Consider the following 27,173-nt stretch of genomic DNA (forward strand, 5'->3'; position numbering starts at 1 on the left):
GGGGTGCAAAGGAAAAGATGGAGGAATAAAAGAAGGAAAAGACCAAAGTGAGAGCAAGGGAAGAAGAGAAGGATAGACAGGAATGAAGGAAGGAAGGAAAGAAGGAAAGTGAGGAGGGAAGGGATGAAGGGATGAAGGAAGGAAGGAAGGAAGGAAGGAAGGAAGGAAGGAAGGAAGGAAGGAAGGAAGGAAGGAAGGAAGGAAGGAGACGAGATGAGAGAGGGAGGGGGTGCAAAAGAAAGGGATGAAAGGAGGAAACGAGTTGACAAATTGAAAGAAAGTGAAGGCTGGAAGGGAGGGAGCCAAAGAGGAAGGAACCAGGGAAGGACGTGAGGAAGTGAACTAACTCATTAGTACTCGTCCTCCTGTCCCGTGCGGACTCGCTGTGCCGCGCGCGCTCCGTCAGTTAACCGAGTCTCGCGCAGGCTGTCGTACCCATCACGCGCCGCCACATTCTTCCACACGGTGAAGTGTCACGTTTCACCGGCGCCTCCTCACCAGCATCCTCACCGGGCACCACCAGCGTCCTCACCGGGCATCACCAGCATCCTCACCGGGCATCACCAGCATCCTCACCGGGCATCACCAGCAGCCGAGCCGGGCACCACCGCCACCTGAGGAGCGGCCGAAGACGCGCAGCATCTCCCGCTCCCCCCCGAACACGCTCACCGGACTCAAGGAACCAACCATGGAGGGCGCAGGTAACGGCACGGGCGCGGATTACCGGAGCCAACTCCCCGGGCTCTACAACAGCAGCGGCGGCTTGTGCGGGAACTTCACCGGCGGCAACAACAACAACACCACGAGCTTCGCGGAGGTGCGATGCGACGGCGAGCACAGGGGGGGTGACACCGACGCCAACCCGGTGATCATAGCCATCGTTATCACGGCTCTGTACTCCATCGTGTGCGTGGTGGGGCTGGTGGGAAACGTGCTGATCATGTACATCATCGTCAGGTAAGAAAGTGGCCCACTCCCAAATGTACACAACACTGGGGTGTGTGGGTGTGTGTGTGTGTGTGCGTGTGCGTGTGGACGTGCTTTGTGCACAATCAGGCTTTTTACATGCTATAAACTATTCAAGAGATACATTACTGGCAACCTGTTGCTGTGTGAACCATATTGGACATAAAGATGTGTGTGTGAGTGCCTGTGTGTGTCGGTGTGTGTATGTGTGTGTGTGTGTGTGTGTGTGTCGGTGTGTGCGTGTGTGCTTGCGTGTGCGTGAACGCGCGGTTAGCTCAGCTGGCGTTCGTGCGTAAAATGCCTCCAACCTTGCAGCAAGTTGCTCCAGCGCGCAGAGAGCGAGCACAGCGAGGGGATGGAGGGGGAGTGAAAAGCTGCTGCACGGAACGCACTCCTCCATATTTCATAGAAGCGCAGCCAGCGTGCATACAGCAAACTGTGTGATATATATATATATATATATATATGTAGACCAGAGCTACCCCGTCCCCTCTTTACGTGCGTCTTTTCATCCACAATGCAGAGTGAAGCTGGAAAACAGCTCTTATGACATAATGCTGCTATTCCCACGTCGATCTGGCAAACAGAAGCATGATGCAGCAGGAAGCTCATGTCCACACACACACACACACCCACCTACACATTCACACACACACACACACTCACTCACACACACTCACTCACTCACTCACACACACTCACACACACACACACAGTGTATCATATATGGACCAACAGACTCTGAAGCTTCAGCCTGACTGACGTTAGAGAAAATACGACAGTCACTACAATCAAAAGAATTAAGTTTGCTGTGTGCCAACATCACGTCTCATTTAAAGAACATTTCAAACTTTCCTCCAGACACAGTCACATTTTATAATGTCTCCACACAGCAGAGGTGTTTTATTCTGCAGGTCCTACGACTCACGTGTCCAATTAAAAACTAAAGCTGCTCATGCTTTGTGGAAGTTCTGGCCCCAAGTGGAACACTCTCCCCACAGATTTTTCAGGATCTATTGAAGCCTTTAGAAAAGCCAGTCAAAACCACTCACCGTGTGCAGTTAAGTGTTTGAATCCATGTGGTTTTTATTATCCACTGTTTTTTTACCGCAAATATGTATTACTACTTTTGTTAGTGGCCTTAAATTACACGTGAGGCTCTGATCCTCGAGAGCTCTCTGATATTTCAGGTAAAGAGAAAGAGAGAGAGAGAGAGAGAGAGAGAGAGAGAGAGAGAGGAAATGAGGACAACACAGGTGAGTTTGATGCTCGACAGTGGGCACTGAGAAGGTTAGGATGGGAGGATAATGGAGATCAAGTGGAGGGTTGTCCACTTTCCTTGGTCTACTTTGTGATTGTTCACTTTATTGGTGCAATAGAGTCCACAAAGTGAATGAGGAAGCAGCTTCTCTCTTTTTATGCACTTCTTTACGACAATGTATTACTTTATTCAAACATGCACTGGAGTTATCCGGAGGGGGTTTCACCTGGGAACGCAATTGTCTGAGTGTGAGGCTCCGGAGTTTCTCCTGCCAGCGCCCCGGGTCAAACCTCTGGAGAATGTCTGAATGAGCCCATGACAGAATGACCCTGAAGAGTGGGCACATTGATGAGGATTCTAACACGCAACCCACACATATTTCATGTTGCCATATATGATGAAGATGCCTAAGAAGATATCAACGTAGAAAAACCACGAGATGCGAGAGCTTTCGGGGGTTGAGGGCCGATGGCGGTGTCCATGTGCTGGAATTCATACGTTATCTCCTGCCCCCCCCCCTCCAGGCCGCGCCAACCCCAATGCTCCAGAGATATCTGAGGTTGCTCACATGTAATCCTCAGAATGTGAGGATATTCTCCGGAGTGCATGTCTGGAACAGCTTTTGTTACACCTGCCACTCTCCTCACTTCTCCCCTGTTTCCAATATCAAGATCTCATTTTCCTCCCTGCACACATCGCCCACTCCAACCTGAATCGTTCTGTTTTCGCTGAAGAATGTGCACATCTCTCTTCAGGATTTGTCGTGCATCTCTGTCAAACATTTTCTACCTCAAATGACTCTTAACGGCTCTGCCCCCCGGCACTTTACACAGCGATTAAATGGAGTGGAAAAAGGAGAAGGGAAGAGCAGCAGGCCGACGGAAGTCAAATCCCCATTTGAAATATAAACAGTGTCACTTGAATGAGGGGATCTAATTGTCTGTGGCCGGCTGGCAGAGGTTCAACAGTGTTTATGATGTATGAGCTGCCACCCGGGATGGTATTAAGTGTTATGTGTTGTTTTTTCCTGAAAGCTGTTGATAGACGGTGAAGGGAATTGCTCGAGCTTTGGGCCTCTCGTCCTTTGCTCCCTGACACTGACAGGCAACCATCAAGTGTGTGTGTGTGTGGAAGTCAAGAGTGTGTATGTGAAGTTGTTTTGGGCTCCTGCAACTTTTTGGAGCTCGACGAATGAAACCTTGAGTCTCATTCCTTCCGAGAACCACAATCCATCAGGAACATTAACATTCATCCGCCTCTTTGTCTTTCTCTCTGTCTCTGCCCGTCTCTTGGTCTTTTGTGTCTCTGTTGGCAGATAGAGAGTGAACAGCCATTTAGCTAATGACACATTGTGGATATTTTACTTGGAAATGGAGATGTAGTCTTAAACCCTCCGCCTCCGCTCTGGATGCATTTTTGTCATGTGGTTTCCTCCTCACTGTCGGCGTAATGATAACCTTGAAGCCATAAACCTTTTTCCCGCTCTCTCCTTATCTCTCCGGTCCGTTTGCCCACTCTCTTTGCCCCGCGGCCGCTCGCTCCGCACTTAACATCCGCAAACTTCTCGTGAGCAAACAAACACGAACCGAGACCCACACACGCAAACACACTCAATGGGAAAAATCAATCGCGGTTGAACGGAAACCACCGGGTTCCCACCAGGAATATGCTGACAGTGCGGAAGTGCTTGCTGTTACCATGGCAACACTGGGAGTCGTTTTTGATAGTGATGAATGCTAAATGACTCCTCCCCCCCCCCCCCCCCCCCCCCATACAGCTAGAAAACACTGGATGCTTTCGGTGAAGAGGCGGTGGAGAAGCTGAACCTGCTGACCAGGAATCACTGAGCAACAGTTGTGATTCTGGTGATCCTCCACGTGACACATTTTTCCATGACCCAGCTCTCTGATGTCAGAGAGAACTTCTAAACATCTGTGTCTCTGCTGTTTATGTGAGAAACCCAGGACACATGAAATATGATGTTATGTTGAGAGTCGGGGGGGGGGTTCTTAGAACACAAGGCGAATGCATTTAGAGGATCATTATTGTTCCTCTGCTGTGGATTCCTCGTGGATCCCCCGCCGCCTCTTTGACAGCCAGCGGGGGGGGGGGGGGGGGGGCTGAGTTTCACACAACTAACCTGCAGCCTTTTGATGTGCTCTCGGCATCAGGCATCCGGGTTAAAGCTCAGAAGCAAATGTCAAAGCTCAAAGCCAGAGAGAAAATCAATCACAGCGCTTTCAAGCAATGATAAAAAGGTGGAAAATGTTAAGGAATCGGAAGGATGGGATCACATGTTCAAGGCCAAAGCACCATTGACAACTCATGTGTGCACCTTAAGGGTTATTGGTGGGTGGAGATGTTTCTCTTGTCAATCACAGCTGCTTTCTAAAGAGATATGACTGTCGTTGATGGGGGATAACATCCACAGACTGTGTTAGACTCTGTTATTTCCATATCAGATTTTATAGGTTATGTCATGCCTCTTGTGTGCTCTACCATGGCATCAGATTTTCAGAAACCTTATTTCTCAAGAAAATGTCTTGACTTCATGTCTGAAAAAGGCCGAACTTAGACCAAGAAGCCTCGTATTAGCTGCAGCTGAACTTCAGAATGATTTCTTATACACACTCAGAGATTCTCTTTACTGCAAAATGAAAGAATCATTAAATGTAGAGAGACCATAGTTACTAGTGTGAATTAAAAATCACGAGGACGAGATGTGCAGGATAAAAGAGAATGGCTCCCCTCTCATTAACCCAAACAAGTGGCTGTGTATATGTACGTGGTGGTATAGTATGGCACATGGACTGTTTCAGATAAACAGAGAAGAGCTTTGGAGGTAAACCCAGTGGGTCGTTAAGTTCTCCAGGAGAGCAAAGCCAGTGCCAACCCAGAATAACACCAGCCACATAGAGCAGCTCTCCACCGCGTGTGCTTGTGCGTAGTATGCGGCACTCGGTGCATCCCTCTCCTCCGTCCTCTCAGCCTGTAAACAGTAGAAACTCTTCACCCTGACCTCAGTTTTGTTACAGCTGCACAGCTATTATGTATGAAGGCCTCGGCTGTTGTTAACCGATGACAAGAGGACAGCTCTACAAACTACGGATGTTATGCTGCAATTACAATGTTTGTTCAGGAGAACTGACCCGGCACTTGACCTGTGTAGCGAAATGTACTCAGGGTTCTAACCTCTGCCCTCTGCATCCAGAAAGCTATCAGCTGGTCCTCGCCAGTAATTGCTCAACTTGTGCGTTTGCCACAAACCTGCCTGAGTTTCAGTGATCAGGATTATTTATCAGTTTGACAGCTCAAGCTGGAATTATGTATGGCACTTTCCCTGAATTAGTGTAGCGGCACACAAGGTACTCTGTGCACTTCATTGTTAGGGAGACAATCATGAGTAGAGAGCATGCAGGGAGATAATTAGACCTTCCTGTGTCGATGAGTAATGTCCTCTCTAACACCACTGGACTCCGCTGGAGAGACGCTGGAGAGACGGAGCTCTGAGCGTAGGGAATCGGCAGATGCTCTGTTGAGATAAAGATAAGGAAGGAATAATAATTCGAGAATGAGTTGAGAATTTAGAGAATTTGGAAGAGACTGAAGAGAGCGATCTCCAGGATAATAGAAAAGCTCATTTCAATGAGATCTTTTATGACGATGGAGAGATGATGAAAGATGATGATAAAGTGAAGAGGAGGGAACAAAGGTCCCTCTCCACTGGATAATTGATGGGCTCTGTTGTTGTTCTGTCATTTACAAAGTGACTCATTCAAGTCCTGTTTGAAATGTCTCTCTTGCCGCCTTTCAAAGTATCGACAGTGGATCTGAACTAGTTTGGAAGCTGTAAATGCTCTTCAGTAAATTGACAACAGCGTTCCTAAGTAACACGCTGATCATCTCTAGGTTCATGTTTCCATTGCCAGTGTCACTGAGGATCTGGATTTGGCCCAGACTGGCTCCCCGTCATATTCTTGGAGATGAGAAACCATTACGAGAGTGAATCACAGCGGCTGCCAAACCTACGATCACAACATAATACACTGCCTCCTGAGTCAACGCAGTGTGTGTGATTTATGTCACTGTGATCTACATAATCCAAACTAGAAATGAATGTCAGTTTCCTAAAAACCTGTTTTATCTATTCCAGAAATCTCTCTTTCAACAGCTCACATATCTCGAAAAACAGTTCACCTTATTGCTTATTGTTACACTTGGCTTGTGTATTGCTAAGGGCCCAAGGAAGTTCACGCGATGTGCTCATATTAATAAGATTTGAGTAAACAGGTGAACAGCTCTTTGTGCAGCAGCTTCAGGGTTCTGCAGACTGAGACACTTGTAGAGTTTCATATAGAAATGTTCAGTTCGAAACATGCAGGTTTAGAACTTACGCTGCATTGGTTATAATAGTACAAATGTAAACCATCAGCAAATATAATGTGATGACAATTTCCCTTCAATATCTGGCTGTTTAGGATATGTCGCCAGTATATCGCAGGGAAAACATTCAAAAACATTCAAAGATCACAATGGCTCTGATTGATTCAAACCAAGACAGCGAAAGGAGCTGTTCCATCGTGCCACCCTCAAAATTCCATTCAGTTTTATTTGTATTGTGCCAAATCACAATATCTCAAGGCACTTCACATACAAGGTTGAAGAGAATTTCGGTTCCCACAATGAGCAGCACTTTAGCGACTGTGGAGAGAAAAGATTCAATCATTAACTGGAAGAAAAGCTCTGGCAGAACCAGACAGAAAAATGGGGAAGAGATGAGAGATAAGAGAGAGGGGGGAGGGGGGAGGAGGAGAGAGAGGAAAAAGACCAGGACTGTTTTGCAGCCATCAGGTTTCATATAAACACAACATAAATGTTTCATGTCTCTGCTGTCAGGACTTTATATTGACTTTGTCCTTGGTTTGAATACATTTCACAATGCACACAACAACAACAATACAAAAGATATGAAATACGACACAGTGGCGATTGGTCGGACTGTCACAGAATGGGGGTTCGCTGTAAACACACACACACCCATGAGGGACCTTTTCCTTTATTCTGCCTGTTAAGACGACGGCGGCAGAAACAGCAGGAGGAAAATGGGTCAGCGTGTGTCTGAGGTTTCTGTTCGTGCTCGTCCAACATTTGTTTCAATTATCAAACTGTTTTACAACCCCTGTGATTAACCGGTGTGTGTGTGTTTGTGTTGGAAGGAGGTTGTGTTATACCATCACAGCGGTGGCTGCTGATTCATTTTACACATGCCCCAGCGCAGTTTGCCTGATCATATTGATCCCCTCCTCAGTTTCGGTCAGTTTCCAATAACGTCTCCTCTCAGTATTGATGAATGTTTTTGGTTAAATGCTTCAATCAGTGAGCACACACATACCCTGGGTTTCTCTGGTTACTTGGAAATGTGATGTTTCAAAATGGCAGCCTTAGTGTCTTAAGGGCTTGTTTTTGCAGCCTCTGTTAGCTGTCATTATGGCTCTGAGGCCTGTGTAGAAAGATGGATGACGTTTCTCCACTTCCTAAAAAACAATACACAGGCTCAACCAATTGTAAGTCAGTCTCAACAATCACTCAAGACATTTCACTCTGTTTGTCAAATAATAAATTAAACCCTTGAAGAACGGTCAGCGTGATGACAACTACCAAAAAAGGACAGAGACCCTCTTTGGGAAAGATGTATCGGGTGTGTGTAGTACTGCAGCTAGCCACTAGGGGCGATCCAGATGTTATTGCATCACTTCTAAGTGCTGACACGTCATCTATCTTTACAGTTTATGGTTAAGATTCAATTCTTCCTCCTTTCAATTCCTAAATACAAGCATCCTGACCAACCTGTTTGATGTTGCCAAACCATTTAGGATCAGATTGGATACATATGAATGTGAATTTGTCACTGAGAGTCTCTTACTTCCAGTTTACGTACAGAAACACATCCCTTCTAATGTTCTCACCAAACCTCTGCAGTAGGTTTGAAAGACGCTCAGTTGTGTGTCAAAGGGAGGAAAAAATATGTTTGTGTGAGTTATTGTTTGTGTGTGTAATTCTTCATCAAAATGTCTGTTTGTATGAATCCTCGCCAGCCTCTTGCAAACGGCCTTCAGCTTGAACGGTGGCACATTTGTCAAAACAGTGACCATCCATCTCTGCCTGATGTGCTGAACCACAGTCGCTGACTTTTAGAGTTGGAAGTCTCCTTTTGTGTGTCTGTGTGTGAGTGTGTGTTTGTGTGTAGAACCGTGTTCTCTTTCTCCCTCGCTGATGCACAGAAAAACCCATTTCAAACCAATGATTGAGAGTTATTTTACTTTTATTATCCAATTCTTTCCAGTTTCCTGTTTCAGAATTTGTATGTGTTCAGCTCAGAGACAGAGTTAAATATATCTATGAATACTTTTGTTGGATCACTTTCTCTCTATTTCAGACTAAGCTTATAAGCAAATAGTTACTTATCCAAGTAATGTGGTGCTTTAACTTTTACCTGAGAACATTTTAGTCTATTTATTTCAAATTTTAGAGTACTCCCTCCAGCACTGCAGGAAATAGAAATGTTTAAGGCGATCAATAAACTTTAAAAGGAAAGGAGGAACTTCACCTAATGAAGAGGAAGTGTGCAAATGAGGTTAAAGCAAACAAGAGCGAAGGATGAGAGGCGGCTAAAGGAAGCAGAAGTGAGTGAAGAAAGAGAGACAAACTTTTACTGCTGATGGCAAAAGAAAGACGTTCAGCAAATTGTCGTCTTTGGAGAGAGACGCTCAGGATTTCTCTTTTTCCGCCTCTGCCTTCTTTTCTTTCATTTGTTTCATCCACTCAAACACCAGAATCTAACACAATGAAAACAAAACAACAGGACCATTCTCTGTCGTCTCTTTGTTTTTGAAACTCTTTGTAATGTCGCCGTTTTCTCCATTACTGGTTACCGGTTTGCACAAACTAAACAGCTCCTCTGGAAACACAAAACACAGATGCAGCGAGGGAGTTGTTCTGTAGCTCAACATCTTCAGGCCTTTTAGCCAATGAGTCCTCCAAAATAAATCCTAATATCCTATGCCCAACTTTCTGACATGATGTTATCAGCAGGATGGTTAAATCAGTCTGTACCCTTAAAGGAATATGACAACTCTAAAGGTAAGTTTCGGGGTTAGGTACAAACATGACCAGATAAAGGTCAGATTAGGATTATAGTTTAAAATACTTAAAATGATTATAAATTGAGGTTAAATTGATAATAGCTGAGGTTACGGAAATATTGTTGTTGAAACTGTTCAGTAGATCTGTCGTTGTAAACCCTTTCCGTAATATTGTTACTTAAAGTGACATATGCAATCATTAACTGGAAGAGTTACGAGTGACATATGCCAATAAAGGAATGTTGTTCATCTGTGTTGTTTCTCTTGTACATGGCCGTTATTGTAACCATCAACCAAGGTCCTCCAGCATTAACAGAGAACTTAATTTAAACCACTTAATCTTCTCCTGTCCTGACCAGGATCTTATTGTGCTTAAACTGAACTAAGTGACCATTACACAACCTGAACTGTGTCTTCAGGTTGTTATTGTTCATTTAAACTTTGCTCAGGTGAACTGAAATGTCCCGAGAGCTATGCATCCCATGTTGGTTCCGTCAGGTCTGATATTCCAAAGCTTGAAGCAACATAGTACAAATGTGGAATCATTGGAATCAGTGTTCATTAAAAAAAAAAAAATGTATATCTCTTATCAGCGGAGACCTTTTCGATTATGAGCCGTTATTTGCTCTAAGCTCTCCTCGAGCCGCTGCAGTGTCAACATAATGCATTTGAATACGTCTCTTAAGTGCTTTCCTATCGCGGACAGAGCAACCGCTGCATCTCAGTCTGTCACAGCCACTGACGATGTGTGTGGCTCCATTTACCAACATTTAATCTGCATCCACTGCACCGCGTTCCCAGCAGCGACCCGCTAATGACTTCCTTTTACTGAAATGATTTCCAAGAGAGTCAGAACAGGAGATAAATTGGTGTTATTAGGTTACCTTTCTCACTTTATTATTTTAGCTTTTTTCTTGCTTTTTTGCAGTCACTTAAAATATTTTTTTGATGGTTCTTTGTAGAGTTCGGTTTGTTTACACACAAGATTACAGGAGTCATAGTGCATACTTTATCCAGCTTTTTAATACTTGAACTGTTTAGTAAAATATAAATTACTTCAGCTTTAATGGTACAAGTCATTTGTACCTTCTGAATCACATTAAATTAACCTTGAATGAACCTCTTGGGAGACTTGAAAGCAGCTGTAGCCGCCTCACAGCAGATACCAGAGATGACAACGGCTCCAAACTATCCACTGCCCCAGGCCACCTCCCATTTAGACCAGTCAAAGGTGCATCCTGATACTGGTTGGACCAATAACAGCCATTTATGTATTTAAAATGGGGGCGGGTTCGATCTGATGTCTGACAGAGGTGTGCCCAATGGAAGCTCTGTGCAGCCTCTCACTTTCCCTCGATCTGATTGGTTGTAGGTCTGTTCTACAACAGTTGATAATGTAAAATGCAAATTAGAAATGAGCCGTGATTGAACTAGAGTAGCTCTTATGATGGAAGTGTTGGTTTGTTCCTCAGCAGCGATGGGATGGCAGACATAACTCATATGTATGTGAAAGTATTAACTTTGTCCTGCTGTTTACACTGTAATAATGATTCCCCCTTAATATCTCTGGTTGAGTTAATGATTTGTGACAAATGTTGCATATCACATGAGTTCTGAGTGTTTTCTGGCAATATTTGATTGTATTTTATTTAGAGCTGTGAAAAATAACGCATTAACGCGTTATGATTAAATTACATTTTTTTTTTAACGCATGCGCAGAAAGACCTTCCAATATACCCACAATTCCGCCCACTCTGCACTAGTCGTTGCTCTAATGCAGTCAGACGGCAGCTGCTCTGATGAACTGATGAACCAGAGAACCTTCTGGACGGGAAGATCGTGTTCCAAAAAAACAAAGATCGAACATTCAATAAAACCAAGGTGATATGTACACTCTGTGGGAAGACGTTCACTCGCAGGACACATCGGGCAAAAGAAGCTTTACTGTCATAGAATGTGGACAAGTTAGTTTGCCTCACCAACTGGCTAAATAACGACTAGCTAAGAGGACCTTGAGAGGCATTACATTGTGTCGTAGTGTGGTTAATGGTTGTTTGACAAAAAATATAAAAAATGTCAACTGTCCTATAAAAAGAATGGATAAGAAGCTCAAATAATTTGTTTGATTTAAAAAGAAAAGAAAAAAGTTTTATTCAACCATACAATGGCTAAGAAGCCCGAATTCTGTTTAGGATGAAGATTATATTAATGTTCCATATGGAATAGCAAAGAGAACTGCTAAAGGACTGCTGAGTTGCAGCACCATTGTTTTGTTTATTTATGAATATAAAAAGAAAACATGTTAAATGTTTTTATCCGTCTTTTGTCATAACATTTTTGTTTTCACAAAAATATACAGAGAAAATTGATGATGTGATTATTCATGATTAATCCATAGAAACCTGTGATTAATTTGATTAAAAATTGTAATCATTTCACAGCCCTAATTTCATTATTAATGTGTTGAAGTGCCGCTCGGTCTGTGCAAACAGGAGAGAGAACTAATGAGCCGGACGCCAGCCTGACAGTCGTCCTGCTTTTTGTCTCCCAGCTCAATCTGAGCCCAACGTTTTCTAAGGCTGTATTAGAAAAACCAAGTAGAAAGCTCAGTCAACGTGACCGAATAGTCAAAATGTTTGTCTGAACCCTGCCCGACCTGCAGGGGCCCATCGGGTCTGTGCTCTGGAGAATCCACACTCCCGGTTGACGTCATTGCAGTCTGTGAATAAATGTTCTGATGCACCCGATAATGATAGACATTAATAGCTCGATAGAAATGTTCAACTTAAACACCACCTATGCGCTGTAAACACGAATACAAATCTCGGCTTCCTGTCAATGCTCAGGAGAGAAACACGTGCTCAGCCGTGAGCCCCCCCCCCCCACACACACACACATACACACAGCTCCATCCTAATACATCATGCTCTTCAGCGTGCATGGGCAGTGTTAATGTCTCGGGCCAGCGGCACACAGATCTCTACTCACATGAGCGGCGTCTGTTTCTGCTACCAGGGCCTTCATGTTTTATCTGCACCCAGCAGCAGCCCATGAATCATGCACGAGGCTACACACGCACCGTCCGGCCTCACTGGGTCGTGACGGATTGTGTTTAGCCTGCTGTGTAACTACAGCCATGAAAATGGTTCCGTTCCAAACGGGTGACCACAAGTGTGTAAGTTCCATCTTGACGTTTGTTGAAATGTGGGACGGCGACAGACGAGACGGATTCACCCCAGTCTCAATCCTAATGTACACAAAAGCTTCATAATCTGTTGACGTTCCAGAAATATCAATGCAAAACATCTAAAGCAACAAAAACTAACAATGACCAGCTCATCATATGTAAACAGTTTTATTTCCATTAACCGTCATCGCAAATATTTGTCGCCACATCTGTTTCCCTTTTGTGTGTTACTACAGGGCCATTTGCTAAATTGAAATACACTGATTAAGGTTTGTTTTTCTCCACTGAGATTGGAAATTCTTTGCAAGGGGCCCTGGCCGCAGAATGAAGAGTGGAGGTGATATAAGCTGGCTGGTGTTGAACCCATTAGACATCGTAGCCCAGAGGGATCGAAAGAACGTATCAAATGAAATAAAAAACAACGCGAAATGAAAGCTCGAAAACATCCCACCGCATATATATGATGTTTATTTTCTGGCCTGTAGACAAAACAATAACAGGCTCATTAAATCTGATTACGTTTTGCTCGGAGAAACATTCAAACCAAGGATTTTTACAACAGGTGTTTGCTCTCAGAGATGTTTTGTCATCTTTATGTTCTTTTTATTTAAATTTTGTGTTTCAAAATGAAGCTGTCGGTGTGTGGGGCTAATGGAGTCTCTTCAAACTCGTAACACAACATTGACCTCATCATCAAATTCATCCGAGAATACGAAATAGACAGGGAGTCTCTAGAAACTCTCATTCAAAACACCTCCCAGTCGCCTCTGTGCTTCCTCAGATCCTCAGAAATACACCCACCAATTTTTTTAAGTGGTTCGAAAGAGCCGCTGCAGGACAGAAACACAGTGATTCCCGGAATTGTGTTAGGATATTATTGTTATCATGCCCGACACAAAACTTTCCCCTGCATGGTCTCAGTTGTTGCCATGGTGAAGCATGAGCCTCACATGTGAAAACAGACAGTGATCAACTAATTAACATTCAGGCACATTAGAGTGGCTTCAAGCGGTGAACAATTTCCAAGAAGAGGGAACATGCTGTGTGGACAGAATGGTTTTTCTCTCTCTCGCCTTGGAATCACTTTCGGCTTAACATCAGTCACAGGCACAGCGGCTCTTTGGTAAGAAACAGAGGGAAACGTGGTTTGCACATTATTTGTTGCCGAAAAATAATTGGACCACTCTGGGTCTTTTGTTGTAGTGCAAACTGGGCTTCGACTGCAGGTTTGTGTTGCAGAATAAAAGTGCCACCGTATAGGATTTAGTGAGGAAGTCAGAGAGACAATTACTTGGGAAATGTTATCGTGCATTTTTTGTGAGGGTTCTGCAGTGACTTTTGCTCACAGTTAAAGTGGGGCAGGGCAGAGTGGAGTGGAATTTTGTGCGGCCGGGTTGTCGAGCTCGACAAAAGGTTTGAGTGTCCCCGATCGTTGAATAAACAGGTGGGCAGCTCTTTGTGCAGCGGTGGTGATGCAGCCTCATGGTTCTATGGACTTAGTCCCGCTTGGCTGCAAGTGGACAATCCACACCCGGGTCCATGCTGTCCCTAGTGGACATCGGTGCGTGAAAACATTTTCCATCGTTTGGACCATGGCAGACCCCAGCAGACTGGTGGACTCTGAAACTGCGAATTCGAATTAACTGTCTTCTTTGCCTTGTCATAATTACTACAGCCACTAGAGGCCACCTTAACACATAACGTACAATGAGTCGTAATGTAAAGCTTGCTCTGACGACCTCTGATTTCTAAATCAAGAGAATAATCCCCACTGAAAGTACTGCTTCTATAACTACTCTAGAATCAGCCTCATATGAGGCGTATTAGTCACCCAGGCCAGAGGTGATTGTAATTTTCTACCTCATTAACGTTTTTGTACGTAAATGTAAGAGCTTTTTATTATAATTAAACTTGAGCCCCATGGTCACATCTAACACCTTTGAATTTGTGTATATTGTAGAATTTTAAAATAATAAATTATAATAAGTTTTAGAGCGTTTTCATGGAAATGTATTCATATGAGGGAATTCATATTTTGATGTGTCCCACTGATTATTAATCAATTTGATTAACGCGTCCTTGAGGACCTCATTGAGGAGACATGGACGTTTTTGTCTCTTTTTAACCGTCAGCACATGATGATGATGTCAAAGAATCTGTTTCTCTTCCGAATCGTCTCGGAGATGATTTACCGATGTTACCAAATGTGTTTGCTCTCATATAAAGAAAGGAAATAAAAGTGATGAGGACAAAAGGAGAAATGAAAAGACCTGGCTCTCCATCCACCTGCCCACCCCACCTCCCCAAGGTAGAAACCACAGCTAATGGTTTGATGGAAGGCCATGAATTATACACGATTTTCACCGAGAGGACTGTTTTGGAGGATTTTAAGGTCCATTACTGAACATCTTTATCCGCCGCCTCTTTGCTCCAGCGGTTCAGGAAAAGTCCAGGCAGTTTAGAAGTAGAACAATTTTCAGTCGTCAAGTGCTGTTTATTCTCAGAAGCAACGAAATGTAGTTTTCCTCTTTGCAGATGGTTACGTCTGTCTGGCTTCACCGAAGTTTTTTCATCTTTTCAATCAACGCTGACAGTTTGTCTGTAAATATTTCTTTTCGGTTCCTCTCTGGTTCAGTGCGAGCTGGTTTACTGCATTTGTTCTGTTATGAAATGAGAGCGTTTTCTTATCTTACAAAAAACAGAGCTTTTATTTTCTCAGCAGAGATGATTTTCCCATAAAAAGATAAGCCGTTCTCAGGAGATCTGTATCTGTTGTATGAACAGTTTCGGTCCAATAATTGCTTCTGTCTTAACAGTTCTTTTTACACTTAATAAATGTGTTCATGTGTTAATTTCCTCAGTAAATAGCCATCTTGTTAATATAACACCAGGCACAGCTCGTAAAGGTGTTTTGAATTTGATGAAATAGCTGCTGGTGGTCGCGCTTTTCAGGGAAACATCCTCTTGTCTGCGAGAAATCAGTTCGTTAATACATATCAAATATAGGACTAATTTGCAGCAGCAACACAGAGTAACCTTTTATTTGTTCAGCATCATTCAACTTTCATGGTTAGGTCTTTGCTCTCCTGGAAGTTGCTAATTGTTAAATCGTGTTCTGGTTGAATATCTATAATATATATTTATATGATCACTTTACTTTGAGCACAAAACAAAAAGTGTTTTAAATAAGGGTCGTTTAATGAAAAAACTTTTTTCTAACCTGAGCCAAGGTGAAAACGACCACACACGCGACCCAGGACTTAAACCCTGGTCTGCTGATTGGATGTCCTGTTACCACATGGACGACTGTGGCGGGTAAGGGGGGGTTGGGTCAACTGCTCTTCCAGGCTGCATTGTGAAGTGTCCTTGGGGAAGATACTCAACTCCTGATCGCTCCAGTCCTGACCACTGGGCTGACAGTGTGAGAATGGTGTGGGATTGTAAAAACCACTGTGCAGGAGCGCTGTACTTTGTGTTTGTGAATAAGTGAATGCATCTTGCTCTGAAAAGCACATTGAGTAGTTGAAAAGACTGGAAAAACAACCTTAAGAATACAATCCATTTGCTGCTTCCCCTTCTTTAATGACACCCTTCTTTTATTCTAAAAAAAAACATTGAGGCAGCAGTAACAGTACATTTTCCATTAAAGAACGAGAACAAAGAGGCTTCTACTCACAGACACTGGAACAACGTAAACTATTTAACTTGGAAAAACAGATTAAATGAAAATAAACCACAACAGCACACGTTAACAAGTGTCTCGGCTTTAGCTTCTCGCTCTTTATCCGACGGCTGACAGTTAAAATTAGGATTGATATTAAGACTCAGCACGGTCTGGCCCCTCCAGTTAAATTACACAGCTACTGACTCCCATATGCTCAAAGCTATAATCATTCGATCTTTCCACGAATAATTGCTTGTGGTTCAGGACGATAGAGGTGACAGGGCTTTTATCACCGGGGCCCAAGCTCCCATCTCACTAAGGACTTCCAAAAGACATGCCGCCACTTAATCTGTTTTTTTAAATCATTATTATTACTATCTTATATGTGGAAGCCTTTGTATGCCAGATCTTTGTTGATGTTGTTTGTTTTTAACATTTTCTTGATGTTATCTTTCTTTTTTTATCATGTTTTTTCTCTGTGATGTTTTATTCCCAAATATTCAGCAAATCACTTTGTAACCTTGTTTGCTACAATTAGGTACACATAGATACAATCAACATGATATAATCAAGAAATAATGACGATGAAGGATTGGTGCGACAGAAATTCAAGGGCAAAGATTTAATGAAAGCTGGGAAATAAATAAAACAGCTAATTGAATTAGTGTAGATTAATCGAGGCCGCTCACCTCCACAGCGGCAGCTCGTACGTAAACAGGCCTCAGACGTATACAGCAGACCTGGAGCTGCAGACAGTCTCAAAGTCAATAAGGGGGATGTTGGAAATTGCATGCAGCTCGGGCGCGCTCCTCAGTGCAGGGTGACGGCTTCTCCTGCGTCTCGAAGCGTCTCGTTGGTCCCCGTGCAAATAAAGCCTGAAATAACAAACCACTAAGCTGTCAGTGTTCCAGTTAATCAGAATTTAATGAACTAACCATCGTGTGTGGTCGTTAAGAGGATTTGAGATTATTGAGGAGAGTGCCAGAACAAAACAGGAGTAAATTGCCTCGGGCGCTGGAGTGACAGTTTGGGTTTAATAAAGTGAAGGCCACTGGGTGTGATGTGTCATTGTCACATTATGAGTCCAGGTGAATTGAATAACGTTTCAGCAGGGATGTGTCTAAGTAGCGTTTGAAAGGAGCAGTGCAGCAGCAGGACAATCACCGTGTGGAAATTAAATTAATCAGGACGAGTTACACAGTTTTCGGGCAGAGTTGGACGAGAAAGTTGATATCACGCTTTCATATGTCATTCGAATGAGAGAATACATCCAGCAGCACTTCTAAAGATCACTATCATGTTAAATTACGTTTGTTGAATTTGTACCGTTCCTCTCGGAATCTGCCTGGCAACTGCTCAGTGCCAAACGTGTATCTGACCCATGACGTGTTGTCTTTGTTCCACTTGGGTTTTGGTTTGGTTTAATCAAACCTGATTGAACAGGTTTCATAGTGAGCTTCAGAGGTTCAGACAGGTAGAGAAACGTTTTACCCCCTGCTGCTAGTCTTCACGCTAAGCTGAGTAAACCAGTTGAGGGTTGTAGCTCATATCATTATTATTGAATTGACAAGACGGAGAAGAAAATATAGATATCCTAATTAATCCTAATTATTATCCTATTACGGACGTGCTAGCCAATCAGAATGTGAATTTTATCATATATATATATTGATTTTCCATTCTGGTCCACCATAGAAGTGCAACTATAGAAAACTGGATTATACACACTGGTTTCACCTAGTAATGTTTGTTCACCATAATGGGATATATGATTAAATATTTATGACTATTGTATAAACAATACTATTGGGGCTTTGTTTTATAACATCCGACATGAGTCTCTAAAGATCTTGTGATGTGCTCCAGTTTCACCCACAGCAAACGCTAAACACAGAATATTTCTTTCCTGACAAGAGCTCTAAACAGTCTGTGTTCCATCCTCCTGCACTAATGGGTCCATGTCTTACCTCTGTTTTCTGTAAACACTCCACTGTCCTCCGCTCTCTTTGAACAACCTCTTGTTCCTCCACCATATTGATTCGATGAAAGTAATTTTGTCTTTTCACTGGAAAAGGCCAGTGCTCCATATTCCATGATTATGCTTCATTCAGATGATAAAAAGCTACTTGAACCCAGAACCAATATGTGAAAGTGAACGTGACCCTTTTATGCACATTTAATGGAGTTTTGGATGAATATTTTATTCTAAGCTATTGAATGTTCCCTCATGTTTCAAATTTGAAGGGCTGCTTTTCAAACAAGCCATTTGAGTACAGAATGAAATACACAAAACCTTGAATTGTACAGCTCTTGGAAAATACAGTGATAAATGGAAGAATGATGATTTCATAAACATCGATGCAAAATCTGCAGTATATTTCTGGATGATATCTCCCGGGGTTTAGCGCTGTGGGCAGCTCTTTAATATGACCTAATATGGCTTATTAAACCATAACTCTTCTGTTACAAAATGCCCCTTTTTCTGACACAAGGGAGCTAAATTATTCTCAAAGCATCCCAGGATACTTTGCCCGGCTAATGCAGCATCTTCTGCTATGATTGTCTTTTATTTCCAGCTTTTCGTGAACAGCCCGATTTCCAGCTTGGTGAAAATGCAGTTTTCTAAAAGGATAATTTATCTGAAAAGTAAGCAGAGTATTTTCAACTCATAGAAGGGTGACATAATCCTTCGGTTTATCTGAAAAACTCAGCGGTATCAAACTCCCATTATGTGCCAAGGACTCTTGGAAGACGGCTTCAAAATGCCATTTCGTTTTTTTTTGGCATATATTTAGCAGGAAGTGGTTTCCTCATATAACTAGAGGATTGGAATCAGAGGAGAGACTCACACTTCATCGAAGATGTGAATCTCAAGATGAAATTTACATTTCAAACTCACTGAATCTGTTCTTTTCTTTCTCCATCAGCTTCTCCCTCTTTTTGTCATGAATTTTTGATCAGGTCCTGATAAATCCATTCTCTCTGTGCAGATACACTAAAATGAAGACGGCCACTAACATCTACATCTTCAATCTCGCTCTGGCCGACGCCTTGGTCACCAGCACACTACCGTTCCAAAGCGTCAACTACCTGATGGGGACCTGGCCGTTTGGGGACATCCTGTGCAAGATGGTGATGTCCATCGACTACTACAACATGTTCACCTCCATCTTCACGCTCACCACCATGAGCATCGACCGCTACGTCGCCGTGTGCCACCCGGTCAAAGCGCTGGACTTCAGGACGCCCCGCAACGCCAAGATTGTCAACGTCTGCAACTGGATTCTCTCCTCGGCCATCGGGTTGCCTGTCATGGTCATGGCCTCCACCGCCAACACTTGTAAGCACAAGAAAACAAAAAAGCTCAATTTTTCCTGATTAGCTGCTGTGTACCACTCTCCAACGCTCGCACTACAAATGGAGTGATTGTGTTTGGATGCTGTAAAAAAAAACTCTAAACCTCCAGCAAGCTATGTATAATTATAGAGAGAATAGCAATCAAGAATAATTGAACTGAACTAGCAGGGGTGTGAGAAGCACTCATTTATTTTTCTAATCCATGGTCGACGACACTGTAGGAGGAAAAACGGAGTTCACTCTTTACATTCCAGCTTTAAAGGGCAATTATGAGTTCGAGCAGGATCCGTAAAATGAGAAAAGCCAGAAATGTTTTTCCATGTAATTTCCCTTTAATAGCTGTGGTGGATGCTTGTACGCCCGACTGACATGACAGCATTATGAAGGGGGAAGGAAAGAGAAAAAATAAACAATCTCAATTGATGGAACTCAAAAGCTCCCAGCAGGGTAAACTGCACCAACAGATCAGATGCATTTGTAAAAAGCACCACTTTGTGCATCAGTGGTGCGACATAACCACGCTGTCTTTGGGGAAATGTTGTGCCTTTATTAGAGATTTGAAGAGAAAGGAGACGACACAAAACGAGAGGAGAGAAATGGGAAGTGACAGGAAAACCAATGCTGCTTCATGGTGGAAATATCAATGCACGAGGAAAGTAGGACACCAAATAATTTAATTTCAAGGGATTGCGATCAAAAGGCTCTCCATTTTAGGGAAATTATACATTTAATGCCTACATCAATTTTAAGGGCGAAGGCCCGTGGTTAGTCTTTAGGAAATGTGGCACACACATTTTTCTTTGGAGTTTTGGGAAATCTGACACTTCTAACAAATGTACATACTATTACCCTAGTAAATACTATTACGCAACTAGACTGCATTTGGGTCCTTTGTATATAATGAGATTAAACAAATACATTTCAGACAAATCAAGTATGTTTGTTAAGAAGAGACACGAGTCCAGTAAAAATAGAATGAACCACAGTATCATTCACAGGAGCCAGACCATAGCCAAGGCCCATGTTCTCTTAAAATCAATCAAGATGCACCAGACTCTCTCCACTCATAGATATCAGTTCCCTGAATGTGTCTAATGTTTTTTTAATCAAGAGCCTTGAATTATTCTCTGGGTAACGAGTGAAAATGTCAGAAGCTTTCTGTCCAGCTCTGCGCCAAGATTGAATGGCTTCTTTCTTGGCTCGTGTCCCGTCGATCCATCAAGATCTCGTTGGAAAATCCGTCCTGTAGGTTTTTGCGTAAATCCTACTGGCAAACAAACAACATCAAAACCTTGGCAGATGGAATAAATATTGAATAACTCGTGTGCATGTGCTGGGGCTTCGTGTCTCTGTTAACCTCTGACCATGTACAGTATGTCTCCTCTTCATCCTGCACAGCCTCCAACATTATGGACTGCAAGCTGATTTTCCCCCACCCCTCCTGGTACTGGGACACCCTGCTGAAGATCTGCGTCTTCATCTTTGCCTTCATCATGCCCGTCCTCATCATCACCGTCTGCTACGGCCTCATGATCCTGCGGCTCAAGAGTGTGCGCATGCTGTCCGGCTCACAGGTTAATAAAAATATCATTTTTACTTGAACAAACATGAGCCAGTTTTTTGCTGGAATTGATTTGCACATTTGATGCCCTCAGGCTTTTAATTAGTTGCAATCTGGAGTTTCTGAACACAAGCATTAAGTAAGCAAATACAAGGCCCTCATTTCTCTTAAGAGAAACCAATTAGGATAAAATCACCATCAACCTGAGGCTTAATTGTGATTATTTCTAAGAAGAAATGGCCCAACAACAATTATTTACCTTCAGTCTCTGGGAAATTCTTGCAAACGTCGACTGCAACAATCGACTTTGTCATAATGTGGATATATAATGTTGAGTGGATGCAAATGGAAAATCAAAGTGAATACGTGATTTGTTCCTTTTTCCTGCTTTTCAACTACCACAACACTTTTCTCAACCACTCTTCTTCCCTTTCATCATAATTCTTGTTTCTATGCCTTTCTCTCTCACAATACCCCTCCTGTCCATCCCCCACCTCTTTCTCCCAATCTATAGGTCTTCCTCCCCCATGCATTCTCTGCTTCATCTGTCCTTTTCCAGTCCTCCTCCACCTTCTCCACTTATTCCCTTTCCTATTTCTATCATTACTATCTACATCTCCCTCTCCTGCTTTTTTTCCCCTTTGTGCTTCTTCCTGTTTTCCTCCAACGCTCCTTTTCTTCTTCCACTTATCCTCGGCCACTAAACCACTTACCTCCTTCGCCCACAGGAGAAGGACCGGAACCTGCGTCGGATCACACGCATGGTCCTGGTGGTGGTTGCCGTCTTCATCGTCTGCTGGACGCCAATTCATATCTTTGTCATCATCACCGCTCTCATCAACATCCCCAGCTCCACGCTGCAGACTATCACCTGGCACTTCTGCATCGCCCTGGGCTACACCAACAGGTACGCACACCCGGTAGACGGTGGTAGTCTTAGCCAAACATCCAAACATCCCAAATTCACACACTCATAGTCATGGATACCAATTCCCTAACTATCCCCGGAGAAAACAACAGAAACGTTGAAAACATCCTGCTATGATAAACCAAGTGAAAAGGTAATCCTGGATCCACCCCCTGATCCAGATCTGCACCAAAATATAACGTCCTGTAATGTCCTTCCACTAAGTTTTGTAGAAACACATCTGGTTTGTTTTTGTGTAATCTACAAACCAACAAACAGACAGGGGTGAAAACATCACCTCCTCTGCAGAGATAATGATGTTGACAATCCGCTGGGTGTTGCTTTTATTTTATTGAGATGATTGTATTTTTTTTATCCAGTTATTGCACAGTTTCTGAAGCGTATTTATTTCAGAGATGTTTTATCAGTGAAATGATATGATTGGTGCTATTTACCAATACAAGTCTGATTAGGTGCACACAAAAGAGCATTATGGTAAAATGTTGGCTGTATTTTCTTCACCCCTTATTACTAGGAAGTAAAGTTTCGAAGAGTTAATCTGTGACCCTGTTCTCTCCCCCTGCAGTAGCCTGAACCCGGTTCTCTATGGCTACCTGGACGAGAACTTCAAGCGTTGTTTCCGTGAGTTCTGCACCCCGAGTCCGTCTGTGCTGGAGATGCAGACCTCATCCCGGACCGGAGTCACCAGCCGCAAGCTCCCACAGCGTGACAACAGTGGAAACACAGGAGAAAGGTCCAATCAGCAGGTAGTCACTGTGTGTGTGTGTGTGTGTTGTTATAGGTACTTAAATCAGTTTAAGGAAATTATTAGCTAATTTGACAAGCTGTTCAATTCTCAAAGTAAATATGTAGCTACAGTCAGCACCTAGTTAGCTCAGCATAAATCCTGAGTTTGCCAGGTGACCCGCCGAGATGCCATCTGGTCAAGAAGCTCATTTCAGGGGCCACATGCTTCGGACTGCTCCACGTAGACAAAATGGTGTGGCCTCCAGCCACCAGCTTCTTCCGCTCGTACCACTTCATCGTTCATCCCTGCCTCCCACGTAGCTCCATAGCTTTGTCGTCAGCACCTGATGTATTCTGGGATGAGCTCGCCCAAGACAGATTCACCTGTTTACTGAAGGACACTTTGTTGGCCGCATTTGAAGGAGCTTTCAAAATGAGACGCCACAGTCGCACCAATGCGACGCAATCGTTTTTTCAAAGACATACAACTGTCCCATTATAACACAAATTACCGCTTTTGTTTTTGTGAAAAGTGGGTTGTGTCATGTAACCTCTCCTCGTATTTACCAAAATGTCAAACTGTTTTTTACTGGTTTGTGTTTCACTATATGATGATGGGCAGGCAACAATCCAAGGTTTCACATTGAGTATACTGTACACAATATGAGTTGTATAGATAATCCATCCATTATCTATTCCGCTAATCCTCTGAGGGTCGCGGAGGGGGTGAGGGGGGCTGTAGCCAATCAGAACAGTCTTTCACCGTCTGCACCTCCTCTCTCTGCAGGTATGACTAGCCTTGGAGGGGTCGTCGGTGGACTCCCGCTGCTGTGGCGGCGCTGCCAACGACGATCTCAACTCGGAGGTCACGCAGGTCACCATAGGGCTCTGACTCCACACGCATAGACACACTCCTGAAACACATGTACACCCAAACCATCCCAGGACACGACTGAGACTCGGCGGCCCAGGTGATTTTTTAGCCAACAAGCTTAACCACAGCATCGACCCTGTGGCTGTGCAAAGCTTTCACTGAGACAGATAACACACGTGGCTCGAAATAGACTAAACCGAAAATAAAGACTCCATAAAACACTGCATCCTCCTAATTGAAGACTTGGTTGCACTAAATTGTGCATTAACGCCACTAAAATCTCCATCGTTTCTCCATTGCCATCAGCCAAGACAGACAGAATACAGAGAGATGTATAGACCGATCCATAAAAGCCACCTTCACGAGCCTCTCATGTGATGTTGTTCTCCTCTGACTGCAGAGCTCATTGAGCAGATCCATCCCAACCTTCGCCTTATCACTTATTGTCCCGGCCATAAAAAATACTAAAAAGAAGAAGAAAAATCAATTAATTATCTTCTACCTCCGCGCCCGTCTGTCACATTTCCTCTCATTCACATTTATTTGAGGGGACAAAGGTTTAAAGGCTGTCACCACATGAAGGCTTTAGTGGATGAAGGGGTTTTACAATAACACCAGCTGTGCTTTTCATCCCGTGTCCGTGTGGATTTTCCGCCTTCCAGCGATTCGCACATTGATTTATATTCACAGATCTACGCTGGAGTTCAGGCCACTTGCGGTTGATTGACAGTGCACAGCTCTCTCCTCTCCAACCACCCTAACCCCTTGTGGTCGTTTACTGTCCCCTCCCCTGCTTTCCTTCCCTTCTCTGTAAATACGTTCCCTGCCCTGTTGCTTGACTCACCAGTAAGTTGTCGTACAGTGGAGCGCTGAATGTTCCCTCTGCTGAACTCCCTGAATGTTGTTTTTCCCTCTGGATCCTTGAGCTGAACTGTGAGGTCCTTGAAACCAGCAAAGAAGACAGGTGGTCCTGTTTGCACAGCGCCCACCGTGTGCTGCTGGAGCCTATAGAGCGGACATATGGTTCTAAATGTGTATGATCAACGGCGGCGTGACAGCCATTACGGAGGTTATGGATGTAAATGGAGTCTCTTCTCCTCTGGAGTGTTTAACAAATGAGCCAAGCAGGACTGTGTGTCGTGATCTGTTGAAATTGCTTGTGCTTACGTGTCGTGCCGTGTGCTCTTCTTGCCAGTTGCCTTCATCGGGAGCTCTACTTGATATTCTGTGCACCAGTGTTTTTTCTTTTCTAAAGATCTGTAAATATGAACATGATTGTATTTATCTCCCGTGTAAAACACTCTAAGTACTGTGTTAATTTTTTTTTTTAAGATGTCGCAAAAATAAATCGTCAAGAAAGTGCACCAGCAAGCCTGTGTGATTCTAAATATGGATTTCTGTCACTTTGAATCTCCCCTGTTTTTATCTGAGGGGTTGAATATTCATCAGACAACAATGTGTGTAAAAATGGAAATTTGTCTTGACTAGCCTGGAGAAGAAGGATAGATAATGATGCCACTGTATTGTCAAATCTCTTAGCTCAATTTTGAAATGAAATAAAATAGATTATTCTTTTTCAGTCAAGCCACCAGCTACAATGAAAGAAAGAAACTGTTAATGGCCAAACTGTGTGAATAAACAAATATCTATCATAATTATAACTGAAGCGTTAAGCGGTTTGGAGCATCAACGTGTCACCTGCTGTATTTCAAGTGTTTATTAGAACCCAAATGTCATCTATATGCATGGAATAGATTGGAGAATGAAGAGCAGAAATAAAATATCTTGCCCGCGTGTGTGAGTGAGCTAAGTGCCACGATGCTCGAGTGTTTATCCTTCACCTATAAAATTCCCTTGTTGTCAAGATGATGTGTCAAACGTGCAGAGCAGCTGAATGTGGATGGGTATTGAGTGAATTCCAAACAATGTGCTTCTTCACCTTCATTATGTAGATTTATGTGGCAGCGAGCTCGGCTACAGTCAGCAAGTAGACTGCATGCAGCATATACACTACTGTCCCCATTGCATCCTGTTGCTGTGTGTGGCAACGTAAGTGGTAGAAACTTTTCATGTGGCAACGGAGGCACCTGTCAATCAAATTGTGTTAATGCTAAAAAGCGGAGGAGGAGGCAGCAGCTGGTGAACAGGACGTGATCTGCTTACGGATTTTATTTCCTGTGTACTTCTCTTGAGCATTGGATTGACAGTTGTGTGGCACGTTATGTTGTGTGTCTCAAGCATGACACTATGACAATCGCCTCGGCACCAAGGGTCATGCTTGGTGGTCATCTCCCCCCCCCCCACCGCCATGCGCATGTGTGAGTCCAGTGTGAAAGCAGGACAATGGCTGACTGTGGCTGAGGGTTAGAGCGGTCGTCCTCCAACCGGAAAGGTTCGATCCTCAGTCTTCCCCATCTGCGTGCTGTAGTGTCCTTGGGCAAGACACTGAATCCCTAAATGGTCCTTAATAGATATCGAACTCACCAATTGTAAGTTGCTTTGGATAAAAGCGTCCAACGAATGACTTGATATGACAATGGGGCACAAATTTGGAAAAGCCTTAAAGACCAGACCAGAGGTGAATTTGGACACGGCAAACTGTCCCACAGCAAAGACGACATTTGATATTAATGTATTCTGCATCATTAAAACACATTGTGCAGCAAGTGACACAGACTCTTTACATAAAGGTAGATTTATATAAAGTGAATCTGATCTGTGCACACGAAGCCCGTGTACTTATTCTTGTCGTATTATCTTGAGGAGCACTTCTTGTAATCTAATGTACAGAGGATAATTTGTACTTCATGAATGACACGCTGTAACATGAAACGTCTAATGTTACTGTTCAGATCATTGTCTATGGAATAAAATGTAAATCTGAATCTGTATGACTTGCATCTGAATAAAGTATCATCTGCACTGTGGCCGGCTCCTCTTTCAAACGCACACATGTCCGGTTTCCGGTCTGAACCTGAGACAGAATGCAGCTCGTCTCCCCTGTGCACTTAGAGAGCTGGGGATGAATACCCATCAATCACTTGTCCTATTCCTAGAACTGTTATTAAATCCCAAAAGATGATGCTAATGTGAAAATATGATTATTGTGACTGTTGGTGATCCTCATTTTTCAGCCATACACTGCTGTGTCAGTTTGTGTGTGTAAGTGTGTGTGTAAGTGTGTGTCTGTGTGCAAACTCGCTGTCCTAGTAAGTCAAGCTGTACCAGTGAGCTGTGCATGCACAAAAACATGAACACATCTTTTATCCGGTGTGCACATTTAAACACAAGGATCCAAGAGCTTGAAAATGAATGGAGGATTTCTCTGTACAATAAATAATAAGCATAAATCATTACATTGCCATACAATATTTAAAAATAAAAAAATACACATACATTTTTATACATGATTTATACATCAAACATCTGACGTCGACATCAGGCACAGGTTCACTTTCTCTCACTGAGGTTCCAGCAGAAACCATCTTGGGAACTTTTGAGTTTGGT

The 27,173-nt window shown here is 43.3% G+C and overlaps 1 protein-coding gene across 1 annotated transcript; it reads left to right on the forward strand.

The window, feature by feature from the left end:
- The first annotated feature begins 439 nt into the window (after nt 1–439).
- oprm1 (opioid receptor, mu 1) lies at nt 440–26,571 on the forward strand. The gene is made up of 6 exons (XM_062400372.1): nt 440–957; nt 19,211–19,560; nt 20,976–21,151; nt 21,867–22,045; nt 22,632–22,812; nt 23,580–26,571. The coding sequence occupies exons 1-6, from the start codon at nt 689–691 to the stop codon at nt 23,583–23,585; spliced, it is 1,161 nt and encodes a 386-aa protein (XP_062256356.1). The 5' UTR covers nt 440–688; the 3' UTR covers nt 23,586–26,571.
- The last annotated feature ends 602 nt before the right edge of the window (nt 26,572–27,173 follow it).

The sequence above is a fragment of the Platichthys flesus genome, chromosome 12 (genome assembly GCF_949316205.1).
Source record: "Platichthys flesus chromosome 12, fPlaFle2.1, whole genome shotgun sequence".
Lineage (NCBI taxonomy): Eukaryota > Metazoa > Chordata > Actinopteri > Pleuronectiformes > Pleuronectidae > Platichthys > Platichthys flesus.